Source organism: Archocentrus centrarchus, chromosome 12 (assembly GCF_007364275.1).
Source record: "Archocentrus centrarchus isolate MPI-CPG fArcCen1 chromosome 12, fArcCen1, whole genome shotgun sequence".
Taxonomy (NCBI): Eukaryota; Metazoa; Chordata; class Actinopteri; order Cichliformes; family Cichlidae; genus Archocentrus; species Archocentrus centrarchus.
Window position 1 is genome coordinate 236,561 of NC_044357.1, and position 22,620 is coordinate 259,180.

At 39.6% G+C, this 22,620-nt stretch overlaps 1 protein-coding gene across 2 annotated transcripts in view; it reads left to right on the plus strand.

The window, feature by feature from the left end:
• The first annotated feature begins 323 nt into the window (after window positions 1-323).
• The window catches only part of dennd1a (DENN/MADD domain containing 1A), a 55,974-nt gene continuing 33,677 nt past the window's right edge, over window positions 324-22,620 (plus strand). Inside the window, exons 1-6 of one of the 2 annotated variants that reach the window (XM_030742309.1) lie at window positions 324-558; window positions 4,530-4,594; window positions 12,067-12,110; window positions 12,302-12,351; window positions 20,257-20,376; window positions 22,322-22,391. In XM_030742309.1, coding sequence (XP_030598169.1) covers window positions 542-558; window positions 4,530-4,594; window positions 12,067-12,110; window positions 12,302-12,351; window positions 20,257-20,376; window positions 22,322-22,391 — 366 coding nt within the window. In that variant the 5' untranslated portion in view covers window positions 324-541. The remainder of the gene's footprint in view (window positions 559-4,529; window positions 4,595-12,066; window positions 12,111-12,301; window positions 12,352-20,256; window positions 20,377-22,321; window positions 22,392-22,620) is intronic. The other variant, XM_030742310.1, reaches the window with a different exon arrangement.

Genomic DNA, 22,620 nt, shown 5'->3' on the forward strand with positions numbered 1-22,620 from the left:
TAAATGTGTTTTGGAAGAATTCTGCCCATCCCTCCATTTATTTGGTAGATTATTTCAATTCAATTTATATAGCGCCAAATCACAACAAACAGTCGCCTCAAGGCGCTTAGTATTTCACGTTTAGAAGATAGAAAATATTAACAATTTTTTAATTTTTTTTTTATAATTAATGGTCTAAGAAAAGTTTTTGGTAATAATTATTCATAAAACCTCAAATTCAAGTAATAAATTGTCGACAGTGTAGCCAGTGAATGCTGAGTAACGGAAACTTTATCGACCGATGTAGCGGCACGCGACCCAATCGTGTTGTTGTATAGGTATTGTGGAAGTTGTAGTTTCTAACACTAGCTAGGTCCATGATGCACACTTCCGCGTCTTCTACTTGTAGGACTACAAGTCCCAGGTGGGGTTTGAGGTGGAGTGTGACTTACACATGGAGATACACCATGGCGGTGTACTGTTTCGTGTGACAGGTAGACTAGCTTGAGAAAACACTGGAGTGAAGCGCGCTGTCAGCCACGGCGGGGAGACTAAATAAAAGATGGGGTCTCGAATCAAGTAAGGATGTTTCTTCGCTGTGTTAACTAAAACTGTTGAGTTAGCTGTGTTCCACAGAGTCATAGGGAAGATATCGTAGAGTACGAGGCCCTGACTTGTTGCGACACAAGCTAAAAACACTGATGGGACCTGTCCCCCCCTCCCCTTAATTAGTGTCTCTGAGATGTATTTGTCACCCACAAAGCTTTTTACACAGATAGAAATACCTGCCAGTGAGTGGATGTATAGTGAGTGTAAACATGGTAACTATGCGAGGTGTTCTTCCCAAACCGGATGCTGCTTCCTAGGACTGAATGGCTGCAGCCTAGCGCTACTCCCCTGGCATGATAGAAACTTTACATGGGAACAGCTGATCTGTAGGTTGCCTTTGGTAATACAGAAGTGATGTATATATTAGATTTGTTTTACTGTAATGACAGATTTAGTAAAAGAATCCTTAAACTGTGCAGAGACACATGTTAACAGGGTGATGTCGAGCTCCTGCTGTGTCAGTTTGTTCTTAAGAACAATATTGCAATTCTTGTTTCTCTAATATTAGGGACAATGTGTAAAACTATTTAACCTGGAAAGTCCCATTGAGATAAAGAACCTCTTGTTCAAGGGAGTCCTGGCCAAGATAAGCAGCAACAAATACAAAATACCTTCACCAAATTACATAGTTAAAACACAAGCAAAGACACAAAATGCTTAAAGTTTTACAAACACAATTAAGAAAATCAACTACATGTTTTGGAGTTAGCCACAAAAATTTGCAGTTTGGATTTAAAAGCATGCAATGAAATTAACTCAGTCTCCAATCTTTATGCAATCTATTCCATGAGGAGGGGGCAGAGATTGAACAATTTTTTGTTTTTTTTTTTAAACCCAGTTTGGTAAGGGCAGATGGAACAGAAAGCAACAACTGGTTCTGAGAACAGAAGGAATTTGTGAAAAACGAGGCTTGTTCAGAAAATAAAAAATAAAATAAAAATAAAAACCCAATTTAAGCTTAAGTTTCTTCACAAGGTGTTCCACATGTGGTTTGAAAGTAAAGGATCAAAAGGCCCAAATATTTATAAGTGTGCACCAAATCTGTGTTCACTGAGGGGTTTAATTCTTGCTTCTTCCTAGAATTTGAAAATACTATTAGCTTAGTCTTGTCTGCATTGAGGACGAGCTTTAAATTAATTAATGAATGCTGGACAGTAACAAATGCTTGCTGCAGGGATTCAGTTAGGGCTGCTCAATAATGGAAAAAATAATCACGATCATCTTGGTCAATATTGAAGTCACGATTATTTAATACGATCACTCACTGACTTTGTAAAGACACTGCATTTATTGCACTTAAACAGTGAATACTTAGAAATGTAGTGCATTTCTACAATATCTTAAAAATAAATATAAATGTTAATTAAAATACAGAATATAATAAATAAAATTAAAAAAATATAAAAAATATATAAATAAATTTAAACACAAATAATAGATAGATAGAAGGGTAATACCAGTTATCAACTAATAATACTAGGAAGAAATTGGACCACGTTTTTTGACCAAATAAATTTGCTCACATTTTAGTGCTACAATATACTGATCCTGTACATGCAGGGTTCTAGCCAGCGGTTGATTGTCTGGTGCTGTGCCATGCTGAGGTCCTTTTGCACCGGGAGGAGAATTTTACGGGTTCACTAAGGAACTGTTCTGTCAATTAGCAAACCAGCGCGCACCCACGCACTCCACCCCATCCCCAATACAGACTGATTTTTTTTTTCTCCTGCTCGATTGCTGCACTATATTTCACTGCTGTTTGCAGTCTACCACTGGGCATGGCCGCTTTCATTCACAATGTACGGGTGCGATCTTGCGACTATTCACACTTGATTTTGTGGCAAAATAGCGATCAGCGTGAAACCGAGGGGGAATTGTCCTTTGAGCTCCCTTGTTCAAAGGACAACTTTCGGCTTCCTATTAAACATAAAAGCCCAGGAGCTTGTCTGTTTTTTGTCTTCATAGACTCACAAGGACAAAGTGTTGCTTAAGAAATGTTTATTAACAATAGAGCATCATAAGACAGACTATAAGGATCCACATTCCCTATCATCATCAAGTCACATGGTCCAGTCAGATTCAGGTGCCTTCAATGACCCGTAGGACCAACCGTTATCACAGAATATTACATACATAATTATCTAACCGTTCACCGTCACTGAATTAGTTCTCTTGCATTGGGTAGAGAATTTTCATTTTCATTTTATACTGTAAATAGTCCGGCACATCATGCACATTGTATATAGTGTTATTATTATTAGTAGTATTAAGGTTAATATTGTTTGTTGATTTTATATATATTCTTTTCTTAATAGTGTGAATTATTATATCTTTATTTATATTTATAATAACTGCGGCTGCTGTTACACCCAAATTTCCCCTCTGTGGGACAATAAAGGCTGTTTCTTCTTCTTCTTCTTCTTCTTCATAGCTTGTTTCAATTTTGTCCAACATCCATCCATCCATTCGCTTCCGCACATCCTGTTAAGGGTCGCGGGGGGGCTGGAGCCTATCCCAGCTGTCATATGGCGAGAGGCAGGGTACACCCTGAACAGGTCGCCAGCCTGTTGCAGGGCCAACACGGAGTGACAGACAACCTTTCACACTCACATTCACGCACTCAGTCACACCTATGGGCAATTTAGATTAGCCAATGAACCTAACCCCAGTAAGTGCATGTCTTTTGGAATGTGGGAGGAAACCGGAGTACCCGGAGGAAACCCACGCAAGCACGGGGAGAACATGCAAACTCCACACAGAGAGAGGGAGAGGCCTGGGCCAAGGTGGAATTGAACCCAGGCCTTCCAGATGGTATTCTAACTGTGAGGCAGCAGTGCTAACCACTGCACCACCGTGCTGCCTTTTTTGTCCAACATATTCACAAAAACGATTTTGCATGGTTTTGACTTTACCTGTTCTTTTTGGAGACTGTAGTGTTATTTCACCACAATTTGCAAACTACCACTGGGCACGGCCGTTTTGGTTCACAATGCACTTGTGCAATCTTGTGATTTTTCCAGTTCCCGAAAATGTTTTCTTCAAAAGATCAGATTTTAATAAGGCACGTGAACACAATGAAAGGCTTTAGTTCTTTTGGCAGATATTGTATGCAGTTAAACTATTAAAACATTGGTTTTCATTTTAGAAATTGCAATGAGCCATTTATTTTAAAAGACCTGTTTTTCTCTTTTGAAGATTTACTGTTGCTTATTAATAAGACAAAAGTATTTCTTATCCAGTTAATCAATGGAATAATCGATAGACTGTTTGATTACTAAAATAACTGTACTTTTAAGTACAGTTATTTAGCCGTAGACTATACCTTTAAGCTGTCCTTTAATGTCATTCACATTTTTAGGCCAAATATCATCTGCTATTATTTTAGGACAGGCAGCACGGTGGCATGGTGGTTAGCACTACTGCCTCACACAATTCTACCTTGGAATCACCTCACTGTGTGGAGTTTCCTCCAACAGTCCAAAGACATGCAGTTACTGGCCTTAGGTTAATTGGTCACTCTAAATTGCCCATAGGTATGAGTGTGAGTGTGAATGGTTGTCTGTCGCTCTGTGTTGGCCCTGCAACAGGCTGACGACCTGTACAGGGTGTACCCTGCCTCTCGCCCTGTCAGCTGGGATAGGCTCCAGCCCCCCCGCGACCCTGAACAGTATGAGCGGAAGCGAATGGATGGAATATGAGAGCCTTTTCACCGGGAACGGGAAAATTGCAGCAGCATGTTGATTACTTTAGTTTTTTTTATTTTTATTTTCAGTGGAATTGTGCATGTCATAAGCCACTTTAAAGTTTGAAAAAGTTTGAAATTAAATTTATCTTGATTTATTTTTTTTTTACATCAGAAAACCTGGCATTTTAAAAGATGTGTGTGTGTGTGGAACATGCAATGAACATAAAGACAAGTTTTTTTTAATCTTCTGTTTCAGGGAGAGCCCTGAGTCCACATTTGAGGTGTATCTGGAGGTGGCCCACCCAGGCATGCACAGCTCTGGTAAGTCCTTAAAGATGGGATATTCAAATGAATTTTCCTCTTCATATTGGTCACACACAGTAATAAGTGAATAGATTAAGCAAGTGGTGGGATTCATAAGAATGAAGATTGAGAACTGTTCCCACATTAGGCCTGCTAAAGTAATACCTTTAATACATTGATATTTTTCTCTGTAGTTTGGCTCACTCTACAGAACAAAATAGTTTTTCCTCCCCAAAAAAGTGACATAGGATTTTGAAATTGCTACGTAGGTGCATCTACTAAAAATCTTGGATGAGTTGAAGCACTGGTGACCTTGAGCTCAAGGTCAGAGGTTAAGTTTTCTGAAAATTTTGTGAATGCAATACCTTAAGAAGGAGGTCACATTGGATGACATGGTTCAGACTAACCAGTCTTACTTAAGAAGAAAGAGTTGGCTCTGTCAGTATTCTATCCTTTCTTCTTCCAGCCTGCACAGTGAGTGATTATTCTGTGTGTTCAAGAGACCAACTATTTACTGGGATTTTATTACACTAATTGTGACTTAGATGAACATCATACAATGGTTTATGACTGATCAGTAAAAACCTGTTTAGTTTTTCTTGCTGGGCTTTTATTCCTTATAAAAAATAAAGAATAAAAGCAATGTCAAGAAATGAAACCATGTCTAGCATCATATAAGCAAATGAAGGGAAGATAATTTGCTGTGAGCAGCCTTGGAGACTGGGGAGAAGCTGTGCTGTTTTAAGCACAGCTTCTCCCCAGTTCTCTTGCACAGTGTTTCAGACTTTTGGCAGGTTGATTATTCCATCATTCTGGAGGACATGTAAACGTTATTCTATGGATTAAAGCTGTCTGTGTGCGTTCTGTCACTTCCTGTAAAATATTGAGTCCAATATATTGAGAGAAGTGGCCAAACCATCTGTCACAGGAGTTCAGCTCTACATATTGCTGTACAATGTTCTCTAGTAGACCTTTTAATGCAGTCTCTTGCAGCAATCAGTGTAACATTATGTTGCTCTGTCACTATATGGGACATATATAATGTGAAATGGTTCTTTTATTTTCTGTCCTATCTATTAATGAAAATTGCCCACACATGGAGTGAAACATCCCAGCTTAGATGACAAATTTTGGGGTGTAGGTTGTGCAAATTATGAAATCTTGACAAGTTTCTACAATCAGTTTTTACAAAATGGTCTTTCATGAAGCCCAGTGTACTGCTTTATGAACTTGAATTCATTTTGTGAATAGGGACAGGGAAAACTCCCCCTTCAGGCCAGAGCAAACATTTCAAGAGGTTACACATTAGAAATACTGACAGCAGCTTAGACCTTAAGGATAAATGCTTCTTCTTTTATGTAAATAGTGATGCATCTCTGTCTGCGCATTTTTAATTCTGCAGTATGTGACTAATTTATTTCCTGGATACTGAGGAGAGGTTGTCAGCTGTATTTCTAAGAATTTCATCCTGTTTGTGGTTTCATCATTTCCTGTGTAGTCTTCAAAATGCCATATCCATCTGTTCTGACTTGTGCTGTTTTAATGTGGAACCGGCTTTATACAGTTAATTAAGACCTCCATTTAAATCTTTCTCTATTAAACTGATAAAATACCAAGGCTGTATATAGCCATATGTGAATTCATTAGTAAACATTAGCAAACATTAAGATCATTACAAGAATGCAATTACAAGTGGCTATTTTGTGAATTTTTTTTTTTTTTTAAACTCAGAACACATAGGAAGTTTGATTTGTAAAGGTTATTTATACCCTTGTTTGCATTTTCTTTTCCCTTTTCACGTGAGAATGTTCCAGCAAAGCTCAAAAGCTCACCTTCTGGACAGAATATGCAGCAACAATCAGCTCTGCTGATGAATAAGGATGTGATTATGTTGTATCAACAAAATAAAAATCATCTATGGATAATCTGACTAGTGAATAAACATGCAGTTTGGCAGAGTGATTTGAAGTTGCTTATGTTGGTGGGAGAACTATGATTCATATATACAGTTGTGTTCAAAATAATAGCAGTGCATTTAAAAGCACGAGTAAAGCTCGGAATCCTTAAATTGTTTTTCTTTCCAGGCATTGGGAACACTGCACATTATATTCTAAATCAAAACATTTTGAAAAATGTCTAATTTTTCCAATTACTTAACAGGAAATGAAGAAAAAATTATGTTGGGCTGTTCAAAAAAAATAGCAGTGTCTGCATTTTTCTTTATAAACTCAAATATTCACTTTATGAATGAAAAATCTTTAGGAATTAGCATTACTGTGAATCACTAAACTAATATTTAGTTGTATAACCACTGTTTCTGAGAACTGCTTCACAACTGTGTTGCATGGAGTCGACCAACTTCTGGCACTTGTGAACAGGTATTCCAGCCCAGGATGATGTGACAACTTTCCACAATTCCTCTGCATTTCTTGGTTTTGCCTCAATAACTGCATTTTTGATGTCACCCCACAAGTTTTCTATTGGATTAAGGTCCGGGGATTGGGCTGATCACTCCATAACTTTAATTTTGTTTGTCTGGAACCAAGATGCTGCTCGCTTACTGGTGTGGTTGGGGACGTTGGCTTGTTGAAACACCCATTTCAAGGGCATTTCCTCTTTAGCATAAGGCAACATGACCTCTTCAAGGATTTTGATATATGCAAACTGATCCATGATCCCTGGTATGCAATAAATTGGCCCGACACCATAGTAAGAGAAACATTCGAATATCATGATGCTTGCGCCATCATGCTTCACTGTCTTTAGAGCATACTGTGGCTTGAATTCAGTGCTTGGGGGTCATCTGACAAACTGTCTGGGGCCCTTGGACCCAAAAAGAACAATCTTAATTTCATCAGTCCACAAAATAGTTGTAAAACAGCTAACTGATCATCTGCAGAGGAACAGTTTATTTGAAGAGTTTCAGTCAGGTTTCAGAATTCATCACAGTACAGAAACAGCATTAGTGAAGGTTACAAATGATCTTCTTACAGCCTCTGACAGTGGACTCATCTCTGTTCTTGTCCTGTTGGACCTCAGTGCAGCTTTTGATACTGTTGACCATAACATTTTATTACAGAGATTAGAGCTTGCTATAGGTATTAAAGGTACTGCACTGCAGTGGTTTGAATCATATTTATCTAATAGACTCCAATTTGTTCATGTAAATGGGGAGTCTTCTTCACACACTAAGGTTAATTATGGAGTTCCACAGGGTTCTGTGCTGGGACCAATTTTATTTACATTATACATGCTTCCCTTAGGCAGTGTTATTAGAAAGCACTGCATCAATTTTCATTGTTATGCAGATGATACTCAGCTTTACCTATCAATGAAGCCAGATGACACACATCAATTAATTAAACTGCAGGAATGTCTTAAAGACATTAAGGCCTGGATGACCTCTAATTTCCTGCTTCTAAATTCAGATAAAACTGAAATTCTTGTTCTCGGCCCCACAAATCTTAGAAACATGGTGTCTAACCAGATACTTACTCTGGATGGCATTACTTTGGCCTCCAGTAACACTGTGAGAAATCTTGGAGTCATTTTTGACCAGGATATGTCCTTCAATGCATATATTAAACAAATATGTAGGACCGCTTTTTTGCATTTGCGCAATATTTCTAAAATTAGAAACATCCTTTCTCAGAGTGATGCTGAAAAGCTCATTCATGCATTTATTACTTCTAGGCTGGATTATTGTAATTCATTATTATCAGGCTGTCCTAAAAGCTTCCTGAAAAGCCTTCAGCTGATCCAAAATGCTGCAGCTAGAGTACTGACAGGGACTAGAAAGAGAGAGCATATTTCTCCCATATTGGCTTCTCTTCATTGGCTCCCTGTTAAATCTAGAATAGAATTTAAAATTCTTCTCCTCACATACAAGGTCTTGAATAATCAGGCACCATCTTATCTCAAAGACCTCATAGTACCATATCACCCCAACAGAGCACTTCGCTCTCAGACTGCTGGCTTACTTGTGGTTCCTAGGATACTTAAGAGTAGAATGGGAGGCAGAGCCTTCAGCTTTCAGGCGCCTCTTCTGTGGAACCAGCTTCCAGCTTGGATTCGGGAGACAGACACCCTCTCTATTTTTAAGATTAGGCTTAAAACTTTCCTTTATGATAAAGCTTAAAGTTAGGGCTGGATCAGGTGACCCTGAACCACCCCTTAGTTATGCTGCTATAGGCCTAGTCTGCTGGGGGGTTCACATAATGCACTGTTTCTCATTCACCTTATTTACTTTGTTTATACTCCACTCTGCATTTAATCATTAATTGATATTAATCTCTGGCTCTCTTCCACAGCATGTCTTTCTCTCCCCTCAGCCCAACCGGTCGCGGCAGATGACTGCCCCTCCCTGAGCCTGGTTCTGCTGGAGGTTTCTTCCTGTTAAAAGGGAGTTTTTCCTTTCCACTGTCGCCAAGTGCTTGCTCATAGGGGGTCGTTTTGACTGTTGTGTTTTCTCTGTATTATTGTAGGGTCTTTACCCACAATACAAAGCGCCTTGAGGCGACAGTTTGTTGTGATTTGGCGCTATATAAATAAAATTGAATTGAAAAATTGAATTGAAAATGTTTCTACATTTCTCTACAGATCAGTCAATGTGTTCTTTGGCAAATTGCCACCTCTTAAGCACATGCCTTTTTTTTTTTTCCACAGTGGGACTTTATGGGGGCTTCTTGCCGACAGATTAGCTTCACACAGGTGTCTTCTAATTGTCACAGTACTCACAGGTAACATCAGACTCTCTCTGATTACCCTGGAGCTGATCATTGGCTGAGTCTTTGCCATCCTGGGTATTCTTCGATCCATTTGAATGGTAGTCTTCCATTTTCGTCCACGTCTCTCTGGCTTTGCTTTCCATTTTAGAGCACTGGAGATCACTTTAGCTGAGCAGCCTATCATTTTCTGCACTTCTTTATATGTTTTCTCCTTTTCAATCAACATTTTAAAGAATGATTTTCTTTTGAACGATGTCTGAAAGGGCCCATTTTTCTCAGGTTTTCAGTGAGAAATGCATGTACAACATGTTCATCCTTAAATAAGGGCCACCTTATTGATGCCTGTTTTTTTTCACAGAATGAATGACCTCACTGATTGGACTCTACACTGCTATTATTTTGAACACACCCCTTTCAATTAATTATTCAATTACACAGACTCAGGAGTATGCATATCATGAATGTTGGGTCTGTTGGTTTTCTATGACTCTACTACACCTACTGGTAAATTGTTTGCCATGTAGTAATATGATTTCTACCAAAAAGATTGATTGATCTGGTTACTCATGTTGGACTGCTATTATTTTGAACACAACTGTATACACTATATTGGCAAAAATATTTGCTCGAGTGCCTTCCCACGCATATGAACTTGGGTGCATTTGGGAGGTCAGACACTGATATTGGACGAGAAGGCCTGACTCACAGTCTCTAATTCATCTCTACTGGGTTGAGGTTAGGACTCACCAGTGCACACCAGTCAAGTTTCCTCCACACCAAACTCACTCATCCATGTCTTTATGGACCTGCTTTGTGTACTGTTGTGCAGTCATGTTGGAACAGGAAGACTTCATCCCCAAACTGTTCCCACAAATTTGGGAGCATGAAATTGTCCAAAATGTCTTAGTATGCTGAAGCATTATGAGTTCCTTTCACTGGAACTAAAGGGGCTAAGCCCCACAACACTAATATATGCTGGTAGACTGACAGGCACCAAAATAACATAACTTTCTCTGCTAATTATAAATGTTAAATACTCCACGTATGTTAGGGTGCAGGCATTAAACCAGCGTATGTATTTCTAATGTGTTTACAGCAACCAGTGTTTGCAACACTGTTACTGTGATGATAAATGTCTACAATAACCAGATCCTGGCATGTTGATATAATATCTGCAGGTTTCTGAATTAAAAAAAATAAAAAATTCACTGATTTTTATCAATTTAAGTATTATTAATTGCAATCCTTAAGACAAAAAGTAAACAAGGTTTACAAATTAAAATAAGACACTGTAATAGACACTGATCTATTTCTTTTAGCAATTAAACTGTGTACTAAAATTATAGATCCGTGTTTTATTGCATTGAATAAAATTTTATGGTTAAAATGGTAAAACAAAAAAAGAGCTATTTCCAATGTTTGCAAAGTGCTTTATAAATTAAATGCATTAGTATTATTACACAAAAACAAGGGCCAAGAAGCACAAATGCAGAAATAGACTGATGAGCAGACAGCAGTAAACAGAAGCTCTGGAAGATCAATCTTTATTTGTATCAGAGTAGTTAGTTTGGGCCAATGTAGTTAAGTGAGATTGACTTCATTGTTTTGAGGCTGCACCGCGGGACTACTACTACTATTACTGCAACATCTGCAAATTCTGTTTTCAAAATGTTGTAATGGCCAAATATGATTAAAAATAATTGTTCACTCTTACCTGTGAAAGGTAAGCCCATGTGATCCAGTTTTGACTGTAAAACGGTTTGAACAACGCCACGCAGCACAAGAGTAATGCACCGCTGTCATGTTATGTTTGCCGATTTTTTGGGGGGGGGTTTTTGTTTTTTTTTTGCCACATCCAATATGGCAGCGACGTTGACATATGCTTCAGCTCTCAATGCAGCGTCTATCTACATATGTCTATGGTGTCTGTCTCCAGAATCCAATTTGGGACGTGGTTACACAGAAGCCTGAAATCTGAAGGCTTTGCCTCCCATTCTACTGTTAAATATCCTAGGAACCACAAGTAAGCCAGCAGTCTGAGAGCGAAGTGCTCTATTTGGATGATACGGTACTATGAGGTCTTTAAGATGAGATGGAGCCTGATTATTCAAGACCTTGTATGTGAGGAGAAGAAATTTAAATTCAATTCTGGATTTAACAGGGACCCAATGAAGAGAAGCCAATATGGGAGAAATATGCTCTCTCTTTCTAGTCCCTGTCAGTACTCTAGCTGCAGCATTTTGAATCAGCTGAAGGCTTTTCAGGAAGCTTTTAGGACAGCCTGATAATAATGAATTACAATAATCCAGCCTAGAAATATTATGCTTTTCAGCATCAGTCTGAGACAGGATATTTCTAATTTTAGAAATATTGCACAAATGCAAAAAAGCAGTCCTACATAGCATTTGGCAGGCATCTGTTATACAACCCTGTCTTCGTGAGTTAAAAAGAGGAATTGCATGCTGAGGTGTATTCATTGCTTGTCCTGACGGGCCAAAAATAGCACATTTATGGACAAGATGTGCGGGCTATATAAAATCTGAGCTGGGCCCATGTTTGGCCCACGGGCCATAGTTTGGACACCCCTGCCCCCTTAGGATCCAACACTTTACATAGCACTTGGTGATGTAAGGTTTGGATGTAGTTGCTCAGCCATGGAAACCCATACTATGAAGCTCTACACGCTCTGTTCTTAAGCTAATGTTCTTGAAAAGCAGCTGTTTACTTTGTTGAAGTAATTTATTTTGTGTGTGCTTCTAACAGGACCAGAGCTTCGTCGGCAGTTCCCTGAGGACTACACAGACCAGGTCATCTTCTTTTGTCTAATATTGTATTTTTCTGTTGTTGTATGTGCCACTCTTTTACTCTTCCTTTGACAAACCTGGAAATAACAGCACACTCTTCTCTATACATAGATTTACATTTTTCATTTGAGCCCCTCAAACTTTGTTCATAGACTAATGACTGTACTTTATTATCCTTTCTTTGTGTATCACAGGAAACCCTTCAAACTGTGCCCAAGTTCTGTTTCCCTTTCAACATGGACAGGTACACATACACACATCTGTAGCTGCACAGGTTTCGATTAATTTTAAAAGCACTAATGCTGTGGTTGTTCCTTCAGTGCACTTGTTTTGGTGCTGGCATACTATGAATTGAGTTACTGACACAATTACATGCTACAATATTGTGGCCTGTTTGCACTATTGGCAAAATTATATATTTAATCACACTGAGAAAAGTAAAAAAAAAACAGAATGGTAGAAGTTGTGTCTAAACTAAAAACTGGTCATTTTGAGATGCAATAGTTGAGAAATTAAAATAATAGGATGCTAAAAATGGTCATTTTAGCCTATCTGATATAGATAAGTACCTAAGATGTACCTGTGTATTTTGTTTGGTTACTTGACTCTTTGTCTAGAGATGTTCACAGACAAGGAAACAAACACACAGAGTATATTGTTATGTGTATTATAGTAAGAGAGAGATACTATCTCTACATAAGGAATCAATTCTGTCATATTCTAACACATAGAGACAGACATTCAGCTGTGTCAGTCTTACCTGCAGCCAGTGTAGAATCATCAGTTATACATGGTTTTGGATTCTGTGAGTGAACTCGAGTGCCTGGAGAGAACCCGTACAGGAACAAGAGCATGAAGCCTCCACACTGAAAAGGTCCAACCATTCAGGGGATTCAAATCAAGGGCCTCATTGCTGTGAGGCAACAGTGCTAATCACTGGTTCTCTGCTTTATGCGCTTTTTCAGTGAAACATGTAGGAGCTCATATCTTGACTTGGACATGTGTGTCATCTTCTCAAAATGTTTCACTTTTTATTGATGGTGGATCAGATAGTGGCAGAAACAGCATGAATACAGGAGAGTGTTAACTGAGTATTAAAAAAGCTGTTCATCAAATCTCTCTTGCCAGCCCTTCATCTTGAAACAATACATTAGCCCAAACCAAGCGCCATGACAGCTTTGATTGACAGGTATGCCGATATTGGGAGTTGTGGCTGCTAGCTGTCTGCATGGCTTCACTTGAAGTAAGTTGATTTACTGAGTGGGCCCTCTCGAGCATGTTTGTACTGTTGGCAGCTTTGGAGAATTTCTAATGAAACCAGATTTTGCAGATTCTGGGGAAATTGGGGTGGTATTGATGCTACTGCTGGACATTTTCTGTTACTTTGTCTATTGTGGGTTGAAGTTTAAGCATGAATTCAGGAGCATAAAAAGGCTTATTGGGTATTGTATTCACCCTGCTGGGCAGACAGGTGGCCAACTTTCAACTTTGTGAATGTGATAACTTGAGAATGACATGACATAGTTGCACTTAATAAAAATCTCAAGTCTCATTCTCTGTGACCTTGACCTCAAGGTCAGAGGTCAAATTTCCTGAAAATGAGATAGAATAACTAATTAAAAGAAAATGGAGTAAGTTCACACAAAATAGTAAATAGTAACCACACACACACACACACACACACACACACACTATTTCACACTTCAGAGTTCAGTATGGTGATGGCCTTGGGATAGAAGCTGTTTGCCAGTCTTATGATTCGTGCTCTGATTGTTCTCGCATCAGGGAGAAGATTAAACAGCTTGTGTGCTGGGTGGTGTGAGTCTGGTGATTCTTGATGCCTTCCAGAGGCATCAAGAGGTGTCTACCCACCCTGTCTTTCAGGGTGAAAGAAAGGCATGTGGATTTGAACCCAGACCTTCTCAGTGTGAGGCAACATTGCTAACCAAGCGCCTTGAGGCAACTGTTTATTGTGATTTGGCACTATATAAGTTAAACTGAATTCAATTAACCATTGCGCCACCATGCTGTCCTTCATAAAACCATATTTATTGCAGATCCGGCCGTGAATGTAGAGTTTGTATGACAGTGTTGGAATCAAAAATCTAAATGGAACAGAGCAGCCTACTTAGCATTGTCAACTTGCAGTTATGATCCACTATCACTGATACAGAAATAAGAAGGCAACAAGAGGGCAGGACTATACTCTATCACAGAAAGACACAGGAGATTCAAACCAGTCAGTTGATAACATTCCAATGAATTATCTCATCAGCTTGCTCATAGGGAGTCGTTTTGACTGTTGGGTTTTCTCTGTAACTATTGCATGGTTTTGCCATACAATATAATGCACCTTGAGGTGACTGTTTATTGTGATTTGGCACTTGCACTTGTATTAGAGGAGAAACCATTGTGCAACCGTGGTAATGGCATTCATTGTGTGTGGCATTCAATCGTCTGTGAAATGGACTTGGCACTCCTCACCAAATGACTTATAAAATTCTAACAGTAAATCCTATTGACTTTCTCATTAACTTGAATGGAGGAACCCCAACAGTTGATTCTGTTCATCTGTGTGTAGCGTTTTCAGTGGGAGAAACATTTTGTCACTGATCCAAGTGACTTCTTCAGTCTCAGCTGACTGCAGGTTTCCCCAACCTTACAAACAGATTGCATAATGACTGAAACTAGCACCTCTGACTAACAATGGGCCTTGAGTTCAGCTTCATGACTGTTAGTATGCAAACTGTTGTGACCGTTGATCAATGGCCATGAGTACCATTCACAGAGAGTTGGGGAATGACTGCAGTCACAACAACAATGATCTCTTATGTTATGTCTCTGCACTTGTGTTCCAGTTACTTATCAAACTGTAAAAGGTACAAAGGGTAAATTAAAGGTAAATTAACAGCATTGATGCCAAAGCCAAGCCAGGTGATGTTTTTTTTTTTTGTCTGTAAGACAAATGGTGTGGGGGGAAATGGAAGAAGAGAGATGTGTGAAGGGCACCCGTCCTATTAAAGTGAATGGGATTTTTTTGTTTGTTTCTACAAATCAATAATTATTTTGAGAACATTCTGTATAGAAGCTTCCGCTTATCTGGGGCAGGGTCGCAGGGGCAGCAGCCTAAGCAGAGAAGCCCAGACCTCCCTCTCACCAGCCACTTCCTCCAACTTGTCTGGGGGGACCTCAAGGTCTTGTTTCCAGGCCAGGTGAGATATATAATCTCTCCAGCGTGTCCTGGGTCTGCCCTGGGGCCTCCTCCTGGTAGGACATGCCCAGAACACCTCACCCAAGAGGCGCCCATGGGCATCCTAGTCATCTCAACTGGCTCCTTTCAATGTAGAGGAGCAACAGCTCTACTTTGAGCCGCTCCCGAATGGCTGCACTCCTCACACTATCTCTAGGGAGAGGCCAGCCACCCTTCGGAGGAAGCTTATCTCTGCCGCATCTATTCATGATCTCATTCTTTCGGTTACTACCCAAAGATCATGACCATAGGTGAGGGTAAGGACATAGATTGACTGGTAAATTGACAGCTTTGCTTTTACACTCAGCTCCCTCTTTCACCATGACAGACCAGTGCAGCGTCTGCATCGCTGCAGATGCATCCCTAATCAGTCTGTCAAGCTCCCGCTTCCTTCTCTGGTCACTCGTGAACAAGACCCAGAGACACTTAAACTCATCCACCTGGGGCAACAACTTATCCCTGAGCCAGAGTGGGCACTCCTCCCTTTTCCAGCTGAGGATCATGGCCTCATACTTACTCCCGCAACACCCCCCACAGGATCCCCTGAGGGACGTGGTCGAATGCCTTCTCCAAGTCCAAAAAAAGATGTCGGCCAGTCCAGTTGCACCGCCCCAGACCTCCACGCAATGTCACAGGGGCGTGTCAACCAAGACAGCCCTACAACATCCAGAGCCTTCAGGAAATCAAGGCAAATGTCATCCGCCCCTGGGGCCCTGCCACTAATGAGTTGTTTAACTGCCCCAGTGTTGGGTGAGTTGTCCCCCCATCCCCAAACTCTGCTTCTACTACAGAAGCTACCACAGTGGGATTAAGGAGGTCCTCGAAGTATTCCTTCCACCACCCAGCTGTGGCCTCAGTTGAAGTCAGCATTGACCCACCTGCACTATAGACCGTGTGAGTAGAGGACCACTTTCCCCTCCCGCATCACCTGAAGGTTTACCAGAATTGCTTTGAGGGTGTCCGAAAGTCTTTTTCCATAGCCTCACCAAACTCCTCCCACACCCAAGTTTTTGCTTTGCCACTGCCCGAACAGTGTTCCACTTGGCCTGCCAGTACCTGTCAGCTGCCTCCAGAGTTCCACAGGCTAACCAAGCCCGATAGGACTCCTTCTTCAGCTTGATTGCTCTCTTCACCTCTGGTGACCACCATCTGGTTTGGAGATTACCACCACAACAGGTGCCAACCACCTTGCAGCTCCAGCTCTAAGCAGCAGCTTCAACAATGGAGGTGCGGAACATGGTCCATTCGGACTCAACATCCACAGCTTCCCTCGGAATGCTATTGAGTTTCTGCTGGAGGTGGGAGTTGAAGATCTTGAGGACTGGGGCCTCTGCCAGGTATTCCCATCACACCCTCACAGTATGTTTAGGTGCACCAGGTCTGTCCAGTATCTTCTCCCACCACCTGATCCAACTCACCACAGGTGATGATCAGTTGACAGCTCAGCTCCTCTCTTCACCCAAGTGTCCAGAACATGCCGCAGATCCAATGATATAATTACAAAATCGACCTGCAGCCTAGGGTGTCCTGGTGCCACATGTGGTTATGGACATCCATACGATCAAACATGGTGTTTGTTATGGACAAACTGTGGTTGCCACAGAAGTCCAATGACAAAACACCATTTAGGTTCAGATCAGGCAGGCCGTTCCTCCCAGTCACACCTCTCCAGGTCTCACTGTCATTGCCCACGTGAGTGTTGAAGTCTCCCAGTAAGATGATGGAGTCACCGGATGGAGCACCCCTCCCAGTGACTCTAAGAAGGGTGGGCACTCTGAACTGTTTTTTCAAGCATAAATGCAAACAACAGTCAGGCCCCATTCCCCCGGCCTGAAGGCGCAGGCAAGCAACCCTCTCGTCCAATATCTCGCAACCTCACATACTAGCTCAGGCTCCTTCCCCATCAGAGAGGTGACATTCCACGTCCCAATAGGCAGTCTCGATAGCTGGAGATTGGTCCACCAGGGCCTCTGCCCTTGGCCACAGCCTGACACACGATGCAGGTCTACAGGACGGTGGGCCCATGTCTCCTCTTTGGGCTGCTCCTGGCTGCATACCACAGGCTAATGCCCAGCCAACAGACGCTGTCCCTCAAGCTCCCTTCCCTAGGCCTGGCTCTAGGGTGGGGCCCTGGTAACCTTATCCCAGGTGCAGTAAACAGTTCCCTTCCTCCAGGCAGGGTCTCCCTTCCATGGGAGGACCCTACCAGGGGGACAAGCCCCTAGACAGTACAGCTCCTGGGGTCACTGGGACACACAAACCCCTCCACCACAATAAGGTGACGATTCATGGAGTATTATTATTATTGGAATTTTCAGCAAAAAGATATACTGGGATTGTTTGCTTTGCAAGTCTGTTAGTAAACAAATGTTAGCTGATGCTATATGTGTGTCTGTATATGGTACCTATACAGTTTATGACTTTAGCTTGCTAACTAAGCTTGGTGCCAATGCTGATAACTTGGCGCTCCAATTCTGTTTAAAATATGGACACTAAAAGTGTAAAGCCTTTCTCAGGGAAGGTTCTCAGGCTTGCCAAGTCAGTCAGTAGGTTTAAACCACGAGGATTTTTACCGACTAATAACAAGAATGAACAAATAGAGCCTTTAATAAAGATCGGCTAAAGGCAGTTGCGTTAAAGGCCTGGTAAACCTTTCTAAAATGTTTAGTTTTCTCAGAGTTGTCTGTAATTCATGCTCATGCTACAGTATTATGTTGTTTGGACTGAATTAGAAATGACTTAAAACTTCAATTGTTAAGTAGGACTGATTCAGTCTTTATGGTCCACATAACTCCAAGATATTTGACTGTTCTCCATTTAGTAAAGTGACATGGGGCACCATTAATTGATGTCTATTTTATTCTAGTTATAGTCAGTTTGATTACATACTGCTCAAAAAATACTGATTGAAACGTGTTCCTTTAATTTTTCTGCGCAGGGTGTATTCTGTTTCACACTTTTCACCCTGATGTAACGTGCTTCTGTATCTTATGGAGAGCACTTTCTTACCGTATCTCTCTCATTTATTGCTATACAATAAATTGGCAAAAAAGTGAGTTGATGCTTTTAGGTGATAACATAAACGCTGACTTTATACATAATCTCCCATTCAAAATTACAGATAGACTGAAATACCTGGGAGTAACCCTTCCAAAAGATTCTAATTTAATCTTTAAATTAAATTTCAATGTAAAATAAGAAAAGTTGAAAAAAGACATAGAACAATGGACTCATAGAATATCAAAGGCTCATTTACACAAAATAAGGGAGAATGGTGGGTTAGGCCTACCCTATGTTTTACGTTATTACTGGGCAGCAAACTTGCGGGCCTTAGTTTACTGGCGGGAGGGTTATACGAGAGAGGTATCGAAGGATACCCCGGCCTGGATAGCAATAGAAAAAAAAGATGCCACTAATAGCTCATTGCCAACGCTTCTTTTTGCATCGCCCAAACTCACTGCAAATACGAACATACAGAATAGAATAATTTTGAATTGCCTTCTGAATCTGGCAGTAAATCGGGAGGAGTTGTAAGTTACCAGACACTGCCAGACCTACCCCAATTTGTTATGACCACGGCTTTCCTCCATCTCTCACAGACAAGACTTTTGAAAACTAGAAGCTCAGAGGCATTAATTCTTTGAAAGATTTATATGTAAATCAACAATTTGCCTCATTTGTCTAATTAAATGAAAAGTTTTCTCTTCCACCTACACAATTCTTCACGTTCGCAAATTTGAAACTACGTCCGTCAAAATATAAAACATTTTGAACATCTTCCAGAGGACAATAGATGTATCACACTCTTGCTGGGTCCCCCAGATTAAAAAAAAATTGGATTACTAATTTTGTTAAGTTATTCTCTGACTCTAATTCTGGTACACAATCTATTAAGATAGCTTGGGAGAGAGACCTGGGTGCACAGATTTGATACTTTATGGGAGGAGAGCCTCAGCAGAATCGGTCCTGTTCCGTGAATGTGAGACATCAGTTAATTCAATTCAAGGTAATACATAGACTTCATTACTCCAAAACTAAGCTACACAAAATTTATCCCACAATTTCTCCTTTATGATTGATATAAATCTGCAAAAGGCTCTCTGGCCCACCTTTTCTGGACATGCCCAAAGTTGTATAGTTTGTGGTGTGATATATTTAGGTGGTTTTCCACAATGTGTAATTGTGAATTTAAGCCTGATCCCAATATTGCTTTATTTGAATAATCTCTTTCCATTGCTAATTGTAGTCCTTCAATACAAATCACTTTTAAGTATGGAATAATAATTGCCAAGAGACTGATCCTAAGGTTGTGGAAAGCAGAAGCTGTACCTACATTTAAGGAATGGCTTTCAGAACTGACTGGGGTACTGCATATGGAGAGACTCAGATATGATATGATGGACAAACCCAAAACTTGTCTAAATATCTGGCAGCCATTTCTGGACCTACTTACTCAATAAGGCCGTTTGACACCGGACACATGATTTTACAACCTGCCACTTTCCTCAGTTTTGCAAATCTACATCGAAATATAAAAGTGATGCACCAGTGCTTTGAGTAGTTGTATATGCCCAGCTTTTTTTTTTTTTTTTTCCTTTTTTTTAATCTTTCTTTTCTTTTTTATTATTTTTTTTATTTGTTTATTATTTTAGGTGTTTATTTGCTTGATTGTTTCTTTTTTGTGTTATTTGATGTTCATGTCCACTTGTTAGTATTATTTTGGTTATGTTGTTACATTTGTATAAAAATTGAAAAACCTAAAATAGATAAAAAAATAAAATACTGATTGAAATTTTTCTGAGCAGGGTATATTCTGTTTCACACTTTTTACTCTAATGTAAAGTGCTTCTCTATCTTATGGAAAGCACTTTCTTACCATCTCTCTCTCTCAACCAACAGTCTGTCAGTCAATCAGGTTGGCCAGAACTTCACTTTTGTGTTGACTGACATTGAGAGCAACCAGAGATTTGGCTTCTGCCGCCTCTCTTCAGGTGCACATACTTGCTACTGCATTCTCAGGTAAGTGTGTGTGTGTATTGGGAATTGGTCTGGAAATTTTGCCTTACATCCACCAAGGTCTTCAAGGTCAACTTAATGACTTATTTATCAAAAATTGACAAAAAGCCTGATAACTTAGAAACATTGATTTTCACAGGTGTGGCGTGTGTTTTCAATATGTAGAAAGTACCATATATAGATTTAAACGGCTGTATTGTTTCACATTTACCCTCTGAACTCTCCTTCAAGGTCATTAGATTTAACTGAAGGTCAAAGTGCTAATAATGCTGTATAGAGCTATTTAAAACAGTTTTTTACTGTCATTGTACAAATATAGACATATAGGGAATGATATATGGAAAATCTAAATATGACATTAAAATTTCTTATCTTTAAAACTATGCTTAAAATACTATGGCCTTTGTTTGTATTGGCAACATTTAGGAAATGATACTTATATACCCTTAAGCAATATTGCTTAAGTGTAAACAACATGGTTGCCTTATGACTATAGTGATGATGTATATCAGGGATCCTCATACCCAGGCCTCGAGAGCCAATGTCCAGCAGGTTTTACGTGTGTCTGTGATAAACACACCTGAATCAGATGGTTGAATTACCTCCTCAGTATGCAGTCAAGTTTTCCACAGTCCTTCTGATGACTTCTATAGTTGACTCAGGTGTGTTGAAGCAGAGACACATCTAAAGCCTGCAGGACACCGGCTCTCGAGGCCTGGATATGAGGATCCTTGATGTATATAATTCATTGATATCAGAAGATGTATGGATGCATCATATAGTAATATCCCTGTATACTGTATACATGAGTATAATATGAGTATCTGTCTTATTGTTATAGATTATATAAATAGAAAGTGATTATGTAGTATTCACCCTTGTACAAGAGTGCAGTATGTACTTTCTCTAATTTGTTTACCATAGAATTTTTTATGTCTATTCTAGGATGTGGTTACAAAAAAGTATTGTAGAAGTGTTAAATATAATGACAGAATATCATATACAGCATGCTTACAATTGTTTTTGTTTTAATGAGTATTGTTAATGTTGAAAACATATTTTTGCTGGAATATGTATTATATCTTTACAAACTTATGGGTGGCTAAAGATATTTGGATAAAAAATTTGGGACAAGGCCTCCAAATTAGGGCAAAATAGTTCTGTAGATGGTAATAAGATGTTTGCTGAAGGGTTTCCTATTATGAAATGGGGCTGTAATATTATCCTGACTTCTATATATATTTTGTTTTTATTAATTGTGGGAAGATATCCCCATCGGTGATAAAGTCTCTTTTATCTTACATTTTGCTATTGTGAATAGTTTTTCGGTTACTTTTAAAATCTGGCCATGAAACAGATGAAAATGAGCCTATGTCTGACTCTGTTTATTTACAGTAATGTTTGTTGGAGTGCATTGTCCCTGTTAAAAAAATAAATAAAAATAAACAAAATGAAATGGCAACAGCAATATAGCCTGTTATTGAATAAGTTTGAAGTAGATTCTTGCATATTTTGTGCTTGAGTGTTGACATTCCTGTTTTTTGAATACTCAGTAAAATTGATAACATACCTTACTTACTATGGTATATTTGGTTTTTCCAACACTTTTAACCTTGAAAAGTAGATCAATGGGATGGACACACACCTTCAGTAGGGTTCTAGAAGTCACTTAAATATATGGAAAAAAATACTTAAAAGGGTTTTTAAAAAGTGCACATCATTACCTGGATTCTTGCTTTTTAAAATGTCAGCCTGCTTCTTTGTGCTTTTGTTTCATTTGTTTATACTTGACTGCTGATCTTATCTTTGTATGGTTCTAAAACTTGAGTTAAATGTTCTATGTTAATTTTTTTTTTTTTTTTGGATTCTCTGTGAAGGAACTCTTGTATAGATGATCTCCATCTTGTTTGAATTTTGCTGATTAAAAACCGGTTTTGTAACTTTTTAGCTACCTGCCCTGGTTTGAAGTCTTCTACAAGCTGCTTAATATCCTCGCAGATTACACTGTCAAAGGCCAGGTGAGTAACCACAGGCGATTCATCTTGAAATCAGATTTCTTGATCTCTGTTAGGAATTCATTGCACAGTCTCTTCCTTAGACGGCAAATGTGTGTCAGATTTTCTGTTTTACTTTTGAGTATCTGATTTGATGAACTCTGGGCACTGATCTTCACTGACCTTGGCTCACTGGAGCTCATGGAAAGAATAGAATAGAACTTTTTTGTCATTATACATACAACGAAATGAA